The sequence below is a fragment of the Trichosurus vulpecula genome, chromosome 7 (genome assembly GCF_011100635.1).
Source record: "Trichosurus vulpecula isolate mTriVul1 chromosome 7, mTriVul1.pri, whole genome shotgun sequence".
Classification (NCBI taxonomy): Eukaryota; Metazoa; Chordata; class Mammalia; order Diprotodontia; family Phalangeridae; genus Trichosurus; species Trichosurus vulpecula.
Window position 1 is genome coordinate 272,947,541 of NC_050579.1, and position 16,856 is coordinate 272,964,396.

General features: G+C 48.5%; 1 protein-coding gene across 4 annotated transcripts in view; it reads left to right on the forward strand.

The window, feature by feature from the left end:
* The window catches only part of ANKS1A (ankyrin repeat and sterile alpha motif domain containing 1A), a 259,349-nt gene extending 246,248 nt beyond the window's left edge, over positions 1 to 13,101 (forward strand). For 3 of the 4 annotated variants that reach the window (XM_036766603.1, XM_036766606.1, XM_036766607.1), the window contains 7 exons: positions 462 to 626; positions 1,049 to 1,174; positions 1,873 to 1,944; positions 2,290 to 2,376; positions 6,575 to 6,712; positions 7,508 to 7,678; positions 8,558 to 8,887. In XM_036766603.1, the coding sequence (XP_036622498.1) occupies positions 462 to 626; positions 1,049 to 1,174; positions 1,873 to 1,944; positions 2,290 to 2,376; positions 6,575 to 6,712; positions 7,508 to 7,678; positions 8,558 to 8,677 (879 nt within the window). In that variant the 3' untranslated portion in view covers positions 8,678 to 8,887. Of the gene's footprint in view, positions 1 to 461; positions 627 to 1,048; positions 1,175 to 1,872; positions 1,945 to 2,289; positions 2,377 to 6,574; positions 6,713 to 7,507; positions 7,679 to 8,557; positions 8,888 to 10,225 lie in introns of those variants that run through there. The other variant, XM_036766604.1, reaches the window with a different exon arrangement.
* Positions 13,102 to 16,856: the final 3,755 nt, after the last annotated feature.

Sequence of the window (16,856 nt, forward strand, 5' to 3'; positions counted from 1 at the left end):
CCCTGCTCTCCCATGCCTGTCTAGGGTCTAGATGGTGAACTACAAACAGATGCCTGGGGTTGGTCTCAGGGAGGGAAGGCCAATGGAGAACCCAAAGAGACTCTCAGTTTGGACCTCAGAGTGACTGAGGCAAGCACTCCAGTACTGTCTATGCTCTGAAGGCCTGCTCTCTAGAAGCCACTGGTTGTCTAAAGCAGATGGACACAGTTAAATCTTTGCAAAGGACCTTAACCTGCTCAATAGGGCCCCTCTCCTGAGGAGGACTTGGCTATTCTGTGAAAACACCAAAGCTTGCTCATCCCCTTCCACAGCCTGCGAGCCAGAAATACTAGCTTTCCAGCAACTCCCTAGTTTAGACCTAGCTTTCACTGTATTGCCTAATTCTCCCTGCCCAATACTTTGCATCCATATTTCTGACTGAGACAGAAAGTCCAGAAACCTTCTCTCTTTTCCCCTTACAGTGCCAAGATCTGATTTCCCAAACATCCTCTCCCCTGAGCCAAAATGATTCTTGCACCGGGAGGTCCTCAGACCTACTGCTGCCCTTGGGGGACACAGGCAAGAGGCGACACGACAGCTGTCACGACACGGCTGCCCACAGCCGAGCTGAGCGCTTTAAGACACAGGTCAGGGTCTGGGGTCTCTGTGAACCTTTTTCCTTCCTCTCCCCAACTCAGGTCCTGCTTTTTACTTGGATAAAATGTAATAAGAAGAGCGGGTGGGGGATTCTCAGAGCAGGACACTGACTTCTCTGTGTCACTCTCTCAGACCCTACCCCTCAACCTGTTCAAAATTCCTTAGCAAACAGTTGCCTTAGTGGCAGAGATCCACATGACACTGTTGGAATGGGAAGTGTGGACTGGGGGCGTTAATATCTTTATCAAAAAAAAACCCCCTTATTGTAACCATTTCCTCTGAGACTGAAGATGTATTCAGTGTTGGGTGGAGAGGAGAACCTTGGGAAGGGATCACAGGTTTGATGGGTATTACTGGACATTGGGCAGGGGCAGGGAAAAACTTCCCTGCAATTGAGTAATTGTCTTGGCAGGAGGATCCCCGGGAGGCCAAACTGACCCTTCGGCCCCCCAGCCTGGCTGCTCCCTATGCCCCTGTGCAGAGCTGGCAGCACCAACCGGAGAAGCTTATCTTCGAATCTTGTGGTTACGAAGCCAATGTGAGTGGTGTTCCCTGTCTTCCTTCAAACACATCCCTGGGGGCAACCATAGAGTGCCTGTTTTGGAAAAGTGACGGGTTCTGGATCTGCCTCTTTCTCTTCTGTGGTCCCCTATCCCATGCAGGCCAGAGACCATTGCCCTCCATGGCTCCCTTTGCAGAGGGCAGAATAGGGAGGATGATAAGTAAGAGCTACGTGTGGAAGATCAAAGGGAGAGTGTGATCAGAGATAAACTGTGAGAGAGCAGAAGAGAATGTAGTCAGAGTCCCTATCTATAGAGAGCAAGGAAAGCACTGGCAGAGTCACCTCTAGGTCTAGTGAAAGCCCTACCTCGCCTGGCCATGACCAGGCTGCCGATCTGTGTCAGTCCATCCAGGCTAAATTAGTTGCCTGAAAGGTCAGAGATCCTTATGGCAGGATGAATAGAAGAACTGAGTGAAGAAGGGCTTTTCACTGGGAAGAAATAGGATGGGGAGGGTGAAGTTGAGGAAATAACCACATAAATAAGGCCGAGTACTCCCAGGTAATGACTTCTGGAGTTCAAGTCTAGCCCAGTTACTTGTGAGATAGCCCTAGGTTGGGCAAGTGACCCATAGAAAATGAAGTCCAGGACCTCTGGGAAAGATGGGTCTGAGTTTGCACCCCCGCTTTGGGCCCAGGACTAATCTCTGGCCCTGTCGTCATCTTCTTCTTCACAGTATTTGGGCTCTATGCTGATTAAAGATCTTCGTGGGACAGAATCTACGCAGGATGCCTGTGCCAAGATGAGGGTGGGTTTGTAGTTTTGTCCTGGACAGAAAGTAGCAGGCAGCTAATGTTTGTTGTAGGTCTGGTTGAAAGGACAGACTTGGCCTAGCCAGAAACAAATGGTCACAGGGAGAAAGAGCTTGCACCACTGCCTCAGCTGCCCTCAGCAGAAGTATTAGAGACAGCCCTGAGACCTCAGCCAACAGAGTATGGGAGCAGCTGCTTTGCCTGCTCCAGGTCCCTGCCAACGCTGAACTGCACCTTCCTTCTGGGTAGAGGAGACAGAGGAAAAGTCAGAAACCTATGGTATTCTGGGTGTGTCCCTGAAAGGGGGAGTTCACAGAGATTTATTCACCTGTTTCCCACAGAAATCAACTGAGCAGATGAAGAAGATCCCAACCATAATTCTTTCCATCACCTACAAAGGGGTTAAATTCATTGATGCTTCCAACAAGGTGAGTTTTGAGTAAGGACTTCTGGGGGTGTGGATCGCTGCTAGGATGGACACCCCTGCCCCCCAAAACACCCAAAACCCTGCTCATCCGCCCAAGGGAGTGAGTGCTTGAGAAATGGCTACAGGGCCAATGAAGGTACCCTCCCTCAAGGGTTCTCTTTTTCTCTTGTTCAAAGTACGTTTTGTTGATAACTTCGATTTTTACATCACAGTCGCTTCTGGATCTAGCCACATTTCCAAGAACTGAACCTTCCCCGGTGTAAAACAAACAAATATTTAAACAGGTTCCATAATGATTAAGTAATGTCTTGCTCCTGTTCTCTCTTTCCTATCTGCTGAGAGGAAGGAAGACAAATTACCTTTCACTCCCAATATCCAACCGAATATCAAGCCCTATCACATCTTCCTTAGAAGTGTCTACCCCCTAATAGCTACTTCCCTCTCCATTTCCCTTACCTGAGGACGCCAAGCAGCCTCCTAGGTGGCTCTTGACTCTGGTCTTTCCCAGATCCAGTCTGTCATAGGTACGGTTACTGTTCAATTCAATTTAGCTAGCATTTATTAGGCGTCTTCTGTGTGCCAACACTATGTGTTACCCACTGGAGGGACAGAGGCAAAAGTGAAAACAAGTCATTCCCTCAAGGACCTTACATTCTTTATACAAAGTGACTTTGCTATAGGGAGAACTTAGGAGAGGCCTGTCTAGGAGATGGCACTAAAGCTGACCTTGAGATGGAGCAATTCTATGAAGCAGAGGTGAGGAGCCACGACTGGCATGCTACTTTGTTTAGAATGAAGTGCGTGTTAAGGAGAGTAATATGGAAAAGTCTGGAAAGATGCATTGGTGACATCCTATACAGAGAGCTGGGCTAAACTTTCTAGAGTTCCAATTTCACCATACCACTCCTCTCTTCAAAAACCTTCGTAGCTCCCCATTGTCTACAGGATAAAACCTAGACTTTTAAACTTGCCTGCAATCCCTTCCATATCCCAGCCTCAGTCTACCCTCTAGCCTTCTTGCTCACCTCCACCTCAGTCTCTTTCCTGTCTTTGGAGTACACAATGGAGAGGAGAAGGGGGGGAAGGAAGAGGAGAGGGGAAGGAAGAGGAGAAGGGAAGGAAGAGGAGAGGAGAAGGAAGAAGAGAAGAAAGAAGAGAGGAGAAGGGAAGGAAGAAGAGAGGAGAGGAGGAGGAAGAAGAGAAGAAAGAAGAGAGAAGAAGGGAAGGAAGAAGAGAGGAGAGGAGAAGAAAGAAGAGGGGAGGGGAAGACAGGGGAGAGAAAGAAGAGAAGAGGAGAGATTACAGGCACTGACTAGTCTTGGAGTCAAGAAGCACAAGCTGAAACGCTGCTCTGCAGTTTGATAGCTACATGACCCAAAGCAAATCACTGAACCTCTGTGCCCTGTTGTCTCATCTGTAAAAAGGGGGTGATGATGCTTCCCCTGACTGCTGTGAGGGAGGAAAAGTCCTCGGTAATCCTTAGAACACTGGATAAATAGGAATTATCTCCCTTCCAATAGCACACCTAGCACTTTAATGTTTCCATCATCTCCTTGAAGCTTGAGGCCAACCCTTTGAGGTAGGTCCCAAGGCTTGGGAAAGTGACATGATTTGCCAGGGGTCCCCCAGCTTATTTAGCATCACAGTTGCCATTTGAGCAAAAGATTTCCAGGCTCCAAGCACAGCCTCATATCTCCCATGTTGTGCTGCCTCTTGCCCCCTGCTTGAAATGTCCTTACCCTTCTGCTCTGCCTATTTAGACCTTACCTTCAAGGCTTCTCCTGGACTCCGGCAGCTCACAGGGGTTTCCCCTTCTCATCTCCTCTAGCACTTCCTGCCACTGGCCTCATTTTGTCGCTTGCCCTGTCGTGCCTTTGATCGCCTCTCAGTTGCTCTGTCGTAGGGTGCTGTTTATTATCAATGCTCCTTTTTCACTTTATTGTAACTTCCAGTACCCTGTCTCTACACAGCAGAGGACGTATTGTTTTACTAACCTCTATCAGAACAGACGGAGTCACTTCATATTGTATTGGAGGGGACCACATACTCATGTAGTACGTAATTTGACTGGTGTGGTTTATTCCCCCTTACCAGTCAAATGTCCTGATTCACACAAGTCTGAGATCTCCACACCCGTCTAAAGGACTTCTGGAGAAAATCAGAGGAGCTGTCTGTAACCGTACGTCTTCCACTAAGGAGGTCAAATTAGATTATGTGTCTAGTAGGCAAAAGAAAAAACAAATCAAAGCTCCATTTGGAGGGGTAAATCTTGGCAATTCCGTTATCACATGACCTCTGGGTCTCCGGAATAAGATGAAGGTGTAACAGTTTACAGAGAAGCGAACAATTGCAAAATTATTAGATTAGCTTTGTTTCTAGAATGTTCCTAGGCTAGTCTAGCCAATTGGAACTTGGATAGTTAATCTTGATTCTACAGCTGGTAGCTTGTTAGCGGCATAGTTATTTGAGGCCTTTTATATACCATTTGGCTTATGAGTTTGAGATTCAGTCTTTCCTTCCCACCCCCACCCAGGGTAACTAGTAGAATGCCAGCCATCCAGCAAATGCTCAGCAAATACTTGTGGAATGAATAAGTGGCCTTGATGCGGTAATACCAGTGACGTCACTTCTACGGTAAACCCCAAAATAAATAAACATAGCAACTAAAGCCTACCAAAGGGTTAGGGAGCAGCGTATGGCTAGGGCTGCGGAAGAACATCCTGGTGCCTGAAGTTCCTGGATTTCCTTTTGGAATCCCCTCTCTTCCCTGTGGCTCTTTAGTGGGCAGAGGGACTGAGAACTTCTGTGAAAGTTACATCCAGAGGAAAAGGGTTTGAAGGGCCACCCGTATTAGAGTGAGATCTCCAAGGTAAAAGCAAAAAGACCCATCCCTCGTGGCCCAAGTTCCCCTAAATCTGGAAGAGGCTAGAACTGCAGGTGAAATTCATAGTCAGACATTACATGTGACCAGCCCAGAAAGCCTAGAGCCTGTTAGACCTTCTCTGAATAAAAGATCTCCTTGAGTCTTTGGTGGGTTATGTGGGGAGCCCCTAGGAAAGAGGCTCTGAGTTTTCCAAACATTTCTCTCATCTGAGCACCATTGCCAGGCCCAGACCTGCTGAGAGAACACAGTTCCAAACCATCAGTTTGCCTTCTGTTGATGGAGAAGTAGTAAAGTGGAAAGAATGCTAGATCTGAAGTCAGAAGACCTGAGTTTGAATCCTGGCTTTCTCAGGACTCCTCTGGCTCTGAATCTGTAATGCTATCTAATCACTACTTGCCCCTGGAATCCTAGAGCATCAAGCTAGAAGGGGCCCAGAATTCTTCCAGTTCACCCCCTTGTTGTATAAAGGCGGCTGAAGTCCAAACAGGAGAAGTGACGTGCCTCATAGCAGTCAGCGAGTGAGTGATGGGAGCTGGGACCAAGGTCGGGTCTCCCGTGCTTCGCTGGAGGAAAGAACACCTTCTTTGTGTTGGGACAGATGTGTGTGCAGGTGCACACTCCTTGCCCCTTGCTGCCTTGTGACAGTACATCTTGTTCCTTTATTCTTGATCTCCTCTTTTGTGTCTTGTTTTGGAGCTGAGAGGCCTGGGCCGAACATGGTTGTGAAGCTGATTGTAGTGAGGAGGGAAGAGATGGAACAGCCTCCCAGGCCAGTCCACTCAGGCTCCTGGGGTCCAGGGCATCGGGGATGCCCGTTAGGCCCCAGAGGGATCAGCATCCTATGCCTTTTGGTGCTTCCCTGCCCCAGCTCAGAGTAGCAGAATCAAGGGTCTTTTCTCCCATCAAAGACAGTGCTTCCTTTAACAAGCAGACAATTCCATCTCTTCATGTGGGCTCCTTGTTTAAAGGCACAGGAACCCTTGTGCCACTTTCTTGATTCATCACAACTCAACCTAGCCTTGCCCTCCCTATGGGTGTATGTCTATGTGAGTGAATTAAGGTCTCATTTCCTCAGGACCTATGACTGAGACTGAAATGCCCCTCTAAATTGTGGTACCCATCCCATCTTTGATCAGGGCACCATTAAGACCATTGAAAAGGTGTGGTCCAGAAGGAGAGTTTTTGATGAGGGTAGACAAGTAAAGGTAGCAGTGACAAGACAAAACCAAATTCCCCTGAGCCCCTGTGAGAGTTAAATGCTCCTGAGGAAAGGCAGCAGGCAGCTCAGCCCGGCTTGTTGCTTCCTTCTTGACAGAACATCATTGCAGAACATGAGATTCGGAACATCTCCTGTGCAGCCCAGGACCCTGAGGACCTCTGCACCTTTGCCTACATCACCAAGGACCTGCAGACTAGCCACCACTACTGCCATGTGTTCAGCACCGTGGATGTGGTGAGTGGGGGGTCTACAGAGCCAGGCCTCACTGGGCTTGTGAGGATGGGAGCACCTTAGCCGGAGTGTGCGGTGGGAGCTGATAAATCCCCTCCTTAGAGCTAAAGGAGAATTTGGAACTTGTCTCTCTGGCCCCTTTGTTTTATGCATGGAGGAGTGCCATCATTCGTGTAGTCATACAGCTAAGTAATGGCTCAAGCTGGAGAAGAAGCATCTCCAAGCTCTCTTTTCTTTACATCAGGGTGCCTTTGGGGCAACCATGTCTAGCTTGATGTCCCTGAAGCTCAAACCAGACCTTCGTCCCCAGCAGGACACAGCAGATTTCCCTGTTGTCTACCAACAGATCCAATTCTCTGCTCATCTTTGCTGTTTTCCTTGGTTCCAATGACATTTAATTAGGAGTGAAATGTAATGCCTTGAAAAATTGACTATGCCCAGAGGAAGGAGAAAGATGGGGAGAATGAGTCAAACTGGACCACATGACCCCTCCTGAGATCCAAGACCAGGGGCCTTCTCATGCCAGGAACTCTGAGGAGTCACCTCCGTCCTGAATCCTGGGCTCACTCTTGTGTCTGTGCTGAGGCCCTGTGGCTATTCCACTTCCTCAAAAGCCTTGGGACTCCTAGGAGACCCAGAGATTTTTGGACTTGTGAAGCCATTAAGGACCTCCAGGTTTCCTAAAGCCTTTTCTGCCCTGTTCCTCAGCATCTGGATGCTGGTTCTAGATGCTGCCTGCATGGAAAACTTTTCCATGCCAAAGTGTATATGTGTTTGTTATGTTTGGTTCCCTCCCAGAACCTGACCTATGAGATCATCCTGACGCTGGGACAGGCATTCGAGGTGGCCTATCAGCTGGCCCTGCAGGCCCAGAAAGCCAAGCCAGGTGGGGCATCAGCAGCCGAGATGATAGAAACAAAAGCTTCCAAACCGGTGCCTAAGCCTCGAGTTGGCATGAGGAAATCTGCAGTATGTATGGCCTGGTTCCTGGGTTCCCTAGCCCTTGTCTGACCCTGGGAGGGGGGTTCCTTCTCATGCACTAACCCATTTGCCTGGTCCTCAGTGGAAACTGTTATCATAACGGGACAAATGTCCTCACCCTGAGAGGGCTGGCATCACCTTGTCAAACAGTGGCTCAGGCAGTCTGTCTTCCCTTTGCTCTTAACAGCAGTGCGGGGCAGGATCAGCAGAGGAATCTCTCCCCGCTCCCCTCCATCATTAATGTTGCCTCCTGTCTGTATCTGCTTTGCCTCCACCTCCCCAGGGGCCGCTGCCACCTGATAACCGCTGTTGTCACTGTCACACCTGCACTACCCACCGTCCTTCTTACCTACCGCTGCCGGCTGTTAGTCCCGGAGTCAAGGTCTTTACATTTCTTGCCATCTCATGTCTCTTTTCCCCTCCTCCTGGAGATTGTCATCACCTGTCTGTGCTGCTGCCTTTGTCTTTTGCTTTGCTAAGTGTCCACTTCTAAGCGATGGAGGCGCCTGCTCCTTCCTTGCCACTGTTCTCAGGGCACGTCCCCTGGCCTTGGCCAGTAGCTCCAGTCTAGATGGGCAGGGGTTAATAGCCAGGAGTGCGCTTTTGGCCGAGCAGCTCCAAGTCCCCCACTAGCGATGAGCTGCTCTATTCACTGGTCTTTTTGCACTGCCTCCCCATCAAGCCCCCAGAAGCAGGGAGCTTTTCTCTCTTGGATCTCCCTTCTGACCCTGAGGACTCCCCTGATTCAGGTGATGAGGTTACCACGGCCTAGGGGAGGTGATCCGAGGCTTATCCTGGACTCACTTCAGCCCCGGCCTTGCCGTACAGTTGCTCTGATGCTTTGCCTTTCCCTCTCATGTCCTCCAGTTGGAACCGTCTGACATGGACCAAGATGCCCAGTCTCATGCCAGTGTCTCCTGGGTAGTGGACCCAAAACCGGATTCCAAAAGGAGCCTCAGCACTAAGTATGAGACCACTATCTTCTAAAACCAACCCAGCCCCTGTCTCCACTAGTCTCACTGTGCCTTTACCATCTGATCTGTCTGCTGTTTTCAGCTCTCTCCTTCCAGCTGCTGATGGTGAGCCCCCTACCCTCCCAGGGGCCTGCTCTCCTCCGTGGCGGCAGCACTAAGACACTAACAGCTTTTGTACCTTATACCACCAAACACTGTGAATTCTCCTCCCTTTGGCTGGGGACAGTGCAGTGGGGGGGGGTGGTGCCTTCAAGCTGGGCACCAAGAGGGCTGAGGGGGCCTTTGAATGGATGGGCACTACTGATCCCTGGGGGATTGGCCTTAAAGCCAACTCAAACAGTGATGGTAATGTCACCCTGGGCTCCGGCTCAGGACGCATGATCTGCTCTGGCCCATACTTCCATCTGAGCCATGGCTGGGGACTGTTGCCAAGGACTAACTAGCTCGCCTTTCTCAACGCTAACCACTGTGACCACCTGCTGGGCCAGGAAACCTGCTCCCCATTCTAAACTCCAATCTTGCCTGCCAGCTCCACCCCATCACCTCTCTGACGGCGGCCAGCCTATCCATGGCTTCCATGCTCTGAGCTACTGCAGATGGCCAGAGGCAGGAGAGGTTTGGACTGGTCAGCATTGCATTCTCTGTGTGACTTCTTAGGAGGGGCTTTTAAAGAGTTGACCTCAGGGGTAACCAGAGTGTTGGGGATTTGAGGGTATCATCTAGAAGGTCTTGTGGCTTACTCCAGCAAACCAGTTCCTTGCCTCATATAATCTATGACAAATAGAATGGAGGCTCCATGATGGAGGTCCATCATCCCTGGCACTCCCATGTTTATTAGAGTCCCAGAAGGTTGGACAGCACTAGCCTTGGGTTCCAAAGTCCAGATCACCAAAAGGAAGGCTCCCTCCTTGCACAAGTGAGGAGGGAGGCCTGTACTCTTCCCAGTAGTGCACAGTCAGACTGTCTCAAAATGGGGCTGCCATAAGCTAGGGGCTGGTACCCAGCTTTCTGTGTTCACTGCCATCATTTCCTAAGGCATTCTTAAGTCTGCTTCCTTCTCCATAACGTGAGGATTCCGAGATTGAGCCTGTGCTGTGACCTCCCTCTTCCAAGGCCTCTAGTGTGGTATGTGGTACAAGGGACGCTGTCATTTCCTATGCGTTCAAGAACCTTCAAAACCTTTAAGAACTGAGACAAGAAGGAGATGGGACTTTAGACTAGCAGAATCAGCTCTGCTCTGGGGGAGTCAGCTCAGTTGGCAGGATGTAGGAAGGAGGCAATTTCATTAGGAAATGGTTCAAATGTCATATGGTCCAGTAGGATGCAGCAATTTGGGGGAGTTTCACTCTAAGTTAATATAACCAGGGTGGGCCTCCCTGCCTGCCTGGTCTTTGTGCCTTTTAAGAGCAGATTCCCTGTACCCAAGCTGCTGGGCTTTCCCTCTGTCAGGGAGCCCTGTGGATTCTGTGAGGCACCTTCCCCTTCGACATCAGTCCTCCTCTCTGTGCAGTTTGCCTTTGGTTAACCCTGTCCCCTCCCCATTCTGTTTGCTTCTGCCAAGCTGAGCCACTGGGAAACCACACTGCTGCGGAAAAATAGTCCTGGGGGCACAGACTGCTGCCGCCACTGCCTCCCCCACCATCATGAAGATCCAGGCTCAGCCTCTGCTTTTGGAATCGCCTTCCTGCTGTTCAGCACAGGCTTTCCACAACCAAGCCTTGAAAACAGATCCCTCCCCCCATCTCTCCCTGCCCCTGACTGGAGAGCAGCAACTCAAGGTCTCTCTCCAGCAGGTGAGATTGGGATTCCAGGGGACCAAGAAGCGACTCTGTTTTTTTAGCTTGTCCAGAAAAACATTTTTTTAAACAGACAAAATGACTGCCCGTGGCTTGGGCCCATAGGGAAGATTGCCAGTCTTCAGCCAGAAAGTCGTGGGGATGAAACTAGAACTGGCAAAAAAGAACAGTCCATCTAGGCCTTCCTTCCTCAGAGTGAGACCTTGGAATAGCATAGCAGGTTTGAAAGGAAAGCAGTTGCTTATGGGAGATGGGTGAGTATAAGAGAACAGAATCAACAGGCTCACACTGAGATAGCTTGTTGGATTTGGATGTTCAGACCCAGCTGAGTTCCTGTGTTCTGTCAGAATGCACAAACTCTCCTTAGAACAAAACCATTTGAAGACAGCATCTCAGATAAAAAAACATAACACAACCCTGGAGACACCTGAAAGCAGGAGCCCTTCAGCCATTGCTAGGATTTTAAATATGAAGAGACCCGTGGGGATTTGGTCCCCTCAGCGCCCCACCCCCACCGCATTAGTGACCAAGGGCGTGGTCTTTTTTTTTCCCACCAGCTCTCTGGTAGCTCCATGTTTCCTAAGTTCCAGAGGAAAACAGAAAAAGAAGCTTCATTTGGGTGCATTAACTAACAGAGAGACCAGCTGAGGCTGCTACCCAGTGACTTGAGATTTGTCCAAGCTGGCCTTTGCAGTTAGGCCTCATTGTTAACTCTCTGAGTTGTGACTATGCCTGTTTTGTTCCCTTGCTCATCCCTGGCTTCCAGTGTATATATAGGAAAGGGCTTAAAAGCTGGTAGCTGACTTGATTTGTAACCATGCAGACAGTGCCCATTATCTGCACCAGGTTGGCTTACTAGAGCATTGCTGTTCTTATAACTCCCCAATTTGCGTCTCCTTTTAACTTCAGTTTTGTTTCTGGATTTAAAACAGGGACTTGTTCCATTTGAGATGGAAGGGCTGAGCCCTTGTGGCCTGTACCTCTGGGATAGGGAGCAAAGACCATGCCTTCCCATGTGCTCTTTAGCAAACCTACTATTCTTACGGTGCGATTTGTTCCTGTCCAAGTGCAAATATTCTAGGCTTTGGCAACACTACTCTTTCTCAGTGAAAGCTGTTGATTGGAATTATATATTTATAAGTATGCATGGGGGGTCCTTTTAAAAATGCACACACTCTATGGTTGGCCAGAAGTTACAAGCAGTGGTTTTGTACCTTTGGCTGATTTGAGGCTTGGCCTTGTGGGCTTTCTCTTCATAGACTGCCACGGTTCTTCATCCAACCCTGGGAGTAGTCAATCCTGGTCCTTCTGTCCCCAGCAGAGGGCTAGCCTCAGCTTCTCTGTCCGAGACAAGGACCATGGTTCTTCTGGGCCTGAGAGGGACTCCTAGCAACTTACCCTTACGCAGCGTTCAGCCTCTGTTTTCCAAAAAAGTTTCCCAAGGAAAATTAAGTTTTCTTCGGTAAAATTGTGCTGTTTCTGCCATGGTGCTGGGGCTTTACGCCCTGGGCCCAGTAGCAGCATTTCTCCCTTTTCCAGAGCTCCACTTTCTTCCTTTTTTTTTCCAAGGAAGGTTGTTTCCTTTGCAAGTAGGTATCTGTGAGTAAGACGGTAGGTCCAAAAAGAAAATTCTTTGTAGACACTAAGATGAATTTCTCAGATTTTTAAAAATCACATTTAGATGTTTTTGTTTCTCTTAAGCTGCTACGTCCCCTTTATTTATTCAGGGTGTTTTCAGATTGGGAAGTTGGCTGGTCAGCTCTGGTTCTGAATTATGTTTTTAGATTGGTTTATTTTTGGATATTGGAGAAAGGAAAGTGACTGGATTTTTTTTTTAATGGGGGTCAGGTACTCTCCTTTCCCTAAAAAGGGATATTGCAACTTTAAGAACAGGCTTTGAGTGGGAAAGCCACTGCTATCACACTGTTCTCAGTGCAGGCCATGTAGCATGGTTGAACACATCCACTGTGTTTCTGAACTGTGAAGGAGCCCGTTTAAGTGTGAAACTGCAGCTTCCTTGGAATGGGCTCAGTTACGTTAAGCTGTCATCGGTTCCCAGCTCTCTGCTTGAATTTCCCCATGTGCTTGCTAACTGTTCTTAGGCAATAGGATTCTTCTTCCTAACAAGGCTCTACATTTGCAACTCTCCAGGTCCCTAGTGGGCCCTCTAGTACTAAAGATCAGGGGTAGTTTCTCAGAGACAGGTTGGAACAGGAAAGCAAGCACATTTGTGGTTTGTGAAAGTTAATCGGGGTTTAGTCTGGCTTGAAGGCTCATCTAATACTGCCCGGACTTGCAGAATGACTGTCGGATTCAGTTTGCAAAAGGGTGATTTTGCTAATGGTGGTGTGTGGCGATGGGACTGATTTGTAATAAAAATGTTATTTAATCTTTGTCTCTGTATTTTGATACTTGAATGATTTTCCTTTTTATTTTCCTGTATATATAATTGTTAATCTGTCCAATTTTGTCAGAATTATAAACACCTTGTGGTACCAAACATAACCAATCTGTGCAACAAAATAGACTGACCTCACTACACAGAGAGATTGTAAATATTCCTGGGCTTCCAGCGTTGGTTTTGTTATTTTCATAACTGTACAACTTAGAACAGACTGAATAAATGAGAAGTGACTTAGAACCGCGACTCTGGCTTCATTTCTACATTGGTAAACTCTGAGGTCTTTAACTGAATTGGAAAAAGCTCGGTTAGACCTGGAATGGGGCCTTGTCATTTCTGAGAAGTTTGTTGTGTTTTGCTCAAACCAACGGCAATGTTTGAAAACTGTACTGCCTGTGTCCACCACCCTTTGAAGGCCAAAGTGCTGTCTGGGTGCTTGTAAATAGATGTTCCTCGTAACAAAGAATTTCCTATGTCCAATACCTGTATTAAATCATCTTCCTTCTACCTCTGTTCCTTTACCTAGATGTGGCAGTCACCAGAGGTCTACATGAATGCCTACTCCGTGCAAGATGCTGTGCTAGGCATTGTAGGATATCAGATGGATCAAAAGGCAGTCCCCATGTAAGGACTTTATAGCTAGAGAGATAAGACTTTCATATGTGAAAAATGAATCATACAAGGCACTGCGTGGTAAGCACGAAAAGTCCGGAAGAAATGCTAAGTGCTAAGTGGTATTAAAAAAAGGGAGGCTCTCTGGGGTCTCCTTGCCAGTTTCGATGGCTAACAGAGAAAAGGTAGGACTTGAGGTAGGCTACGATGTAAATGGGGATGAGTCTGGGGCATGGGGGGAATGCACTTGGAAGTTCTATCCCAGCTACTCCAATCAAATGGCTGCTGGTGCTCCGTGAGGACGTGATTACTGCTTTCAAATATCCGAAGGGAGGACTGTTGTTGGGGAGAGGAATTCGATTTATTTTGGGTTCACACCAGAGGGAAGAATGGGTAGCATTTACATGGAGACAGGATTCAGCTCAATACAAGAACTTTCTAATAATTAGGGCTGTCCAGTGGTGGGATGTGCTGTTGTTTGAAATAGCTGCCTGCCCTGTCACTGGAAGTGTTTAAGCGGGGTGATGATGGAAAGGCAATGCCACCATAGGGCAGAAAATTGGGCTAGCCAGCCTCCAAGGCCCCTTTCCAGTTATCAGCTTCTGTAGCTCCAAACCCCCAAGTTTGGGAATCTTAGATTCCACCCAAAGACAAACCTAACAAACAGTAGCGGGACTCAGATTCACCCAGTGCAACCTCCTACCCCAGAAAAAAGAGAGAAGTAGGATGAGTAAGAAGCAGGAGAAAAGTTTGTAGGGGTACGGGCTAGTGGAGACAGGAGGACGACAGCTCCTAGTTTCCCTCACTCGGGTCTGTGGCATGGAACAGCAGCCTCGCTCATCTCAGTTCTGGTTATTTCACTGTGGTCTAGGCCAGGACTTCTTAAACTATTTTCACTCCAGACCCCTTTTCGAGTTTCAGCGGCATTTGTTGGCGCTGCCTGGGGCGTGATGGCATGCACAGTGCCAAGCGCTCGTGTCGTGTGTTCAGAAACCTTGTCACTGGGGTAGTTTAGGCCACTACTTTTTCCTCTTTTCCAGTCAACATAGCTAAGAAGGCAGTTTGGTGGGACAGTGGATAGAGGGCTGGGCCTGAGCTGAAGACCCGAGTTCAAATATGGCCTCAGATACTAGTTGCCTCAGTTTCCTCACGTGCCAAACCACTCCGGTATCTTCGTCAAAGAAAAGCTGCAGACAGGTCACAAAGAGAGTTGGACATGACTATGAAATGACTAAACGACGGCCAAGAAGTCTGGCTGCCATTAGTAGAAAGAGCCTCTCGGACCAGCCAGCTCCTTTGTGCCGTTCTTGGGAATCGTGGTGCCTGGGGTCTGGGTGAGCCCCCCGCGCTCTGCACCCTCATCTTACTCTAGTCTCTCCTCTCCCTCCGGCTCATTTCAGCCTTCTCCATGCTACTTGTCACCGCCCGCCTCCCCAGTGGTTTTCCATTGCTTAGCTTTGTGTCATTTCAGACGGAAGCTTGTTGGGCAGTGCGCTTTCATCTGTGATTTATGGGGAAGGCTTGAGGGCAGGAGTGCCTTGGAGCCCAGGTACAGTTCTGCAGATGGCTCCCTATGGATGACATAGAGGATCAAAGACAGGGCTGGAGCGACGCTTCCTTGTCAGAGACTCCAACAGACAACTAACACATTAGCCGCTACCTGCACACTCTTGAGGGATAGACTGAAGGGGCCTCAAAAGAGCGATCAGGCTATTTAACGCAACACGGGACATTCACAAAGTCAGAGACCTCTAGAGCTCCATAAGATGTGGAGGCTCCCACCTGCATGAAATCATGTGGAGAGCAAGCCTCTTCTCTCCATTAGCTCAGTAAGTGTGAATTCAGTCATCCCTGCAGTTGGAGGGTTGGGTATGTTTTATCGTGTGATTAACAAGTTTTATTAAGGTTCAGAATTGAACCCGACAGCCCTGGCTAACATGCTTATTTGGAGCACAGGGAAGTTCCAGGGTGGCGTGTTACAGCAGAGCGGTCAAACTCAGATTAAAACGTCCGCAGCAATGTTTTAGCCAAAGGATGAATAAACATACAATTCAGCAGATAGTGTTAATTCGTGGTTTTCCGAGTCAGTGGCCTGCAGCGGGCTCCAGTTCGGTTTTAGTGTTAAGAGCACTGGTTAGGCGGCGTCACCCCCCACCCCTGGTACCAGTCCAGGATTTGCCATAATCATCTGACCTCAGTCTTCCTCTGTGAAATGAAGAGGGAAAACGATCTGCCAGGCAACGGTCTACGTTATCTTTCCTCTCGTAACGAGAGATCCAAGGTACAGATTAAGACTGACGCCATTCTGAAGAGACGATTTTGTAAATAGCAGTGACAGCAGCTCCCATTTATCTGGTCCCTCCTATGTGCCAGGCACGGTGCTGAGCGCTTTGCAGTTACCTCATTTATCTCACAACCACCCTAGGAGGTAGGTGCTATTTGTTTTCCCCAATTTACAGATGAGGAAACTGAGGCAAGCAGACGAAGTGACTTGCCCAGGGTCACACGGCTTGTCTGAGGCCGGATTCCATCTTTCAGCAGCTCAGCTTACCCACGCCTGCAATTAGCCTCCGTCTCTGACCGGGTTAAACCTCCAGCACGTCGGTTTTCTCTGAATTTGGCAATAGGCACCATTTATTTAGCACAAGTCAGTCTGTGCTTTGCATGGATCTCAACGAGGAAACCATCCTGTAGAGAATCCATCATCATGTAATACAGTGCAGTGGGCCCTGTTCATGACCTTGGATAAGTCACTACATTTATCTGTACTTCAGTCTTCCTTTATAAAGCTAAGGGGGTTCAACTAAATGAGGGTCCCCTCTAGCTGCCCATCTCATTTGCAATGCACTTTAAATATTACACCCTTGAAAGTGTTAGTGCTTAGCCATCAGGTGCCATAATAAATTAGCACCAACTAGGAAAGAGATTCGACCTGTGATTTCACCCGGTGTAGGAAACTCCGTCTCCCTATGCAAGTCTGAGTCTTAGTTTCCCAGAGTGCTGAGAAATTTAAGGACTTTCTATGGGTAACAACCAGGATGTGGAAGAAGCAGCATTTGAACTCGGGCCTTCCTGGCTCCACAGCAGGCTTTCCATTCACTATGTCATGCTGCCTCTCACAGGAGCTAATTAGTCATTTATAGTTTCTCAGAGCCAGTGGACGAGAATGACTGCATCTCCTTCCTCTTATTTTTGGTGGTGAGTTAGGGAGGTTCTGATCCACCTCCTCCATATGGACACACAAGAGGACCAACTCAAAAACTCAAGGAATTATTCATTCTAGGTTTTAATTACAAATGGCAGAATTTTCTTTTCAGTTCGCTCCCCACCAACCATACTCCTCTCCCTGCAAGAATCTCTTTCCTGGAATAAAAACTCTTGCT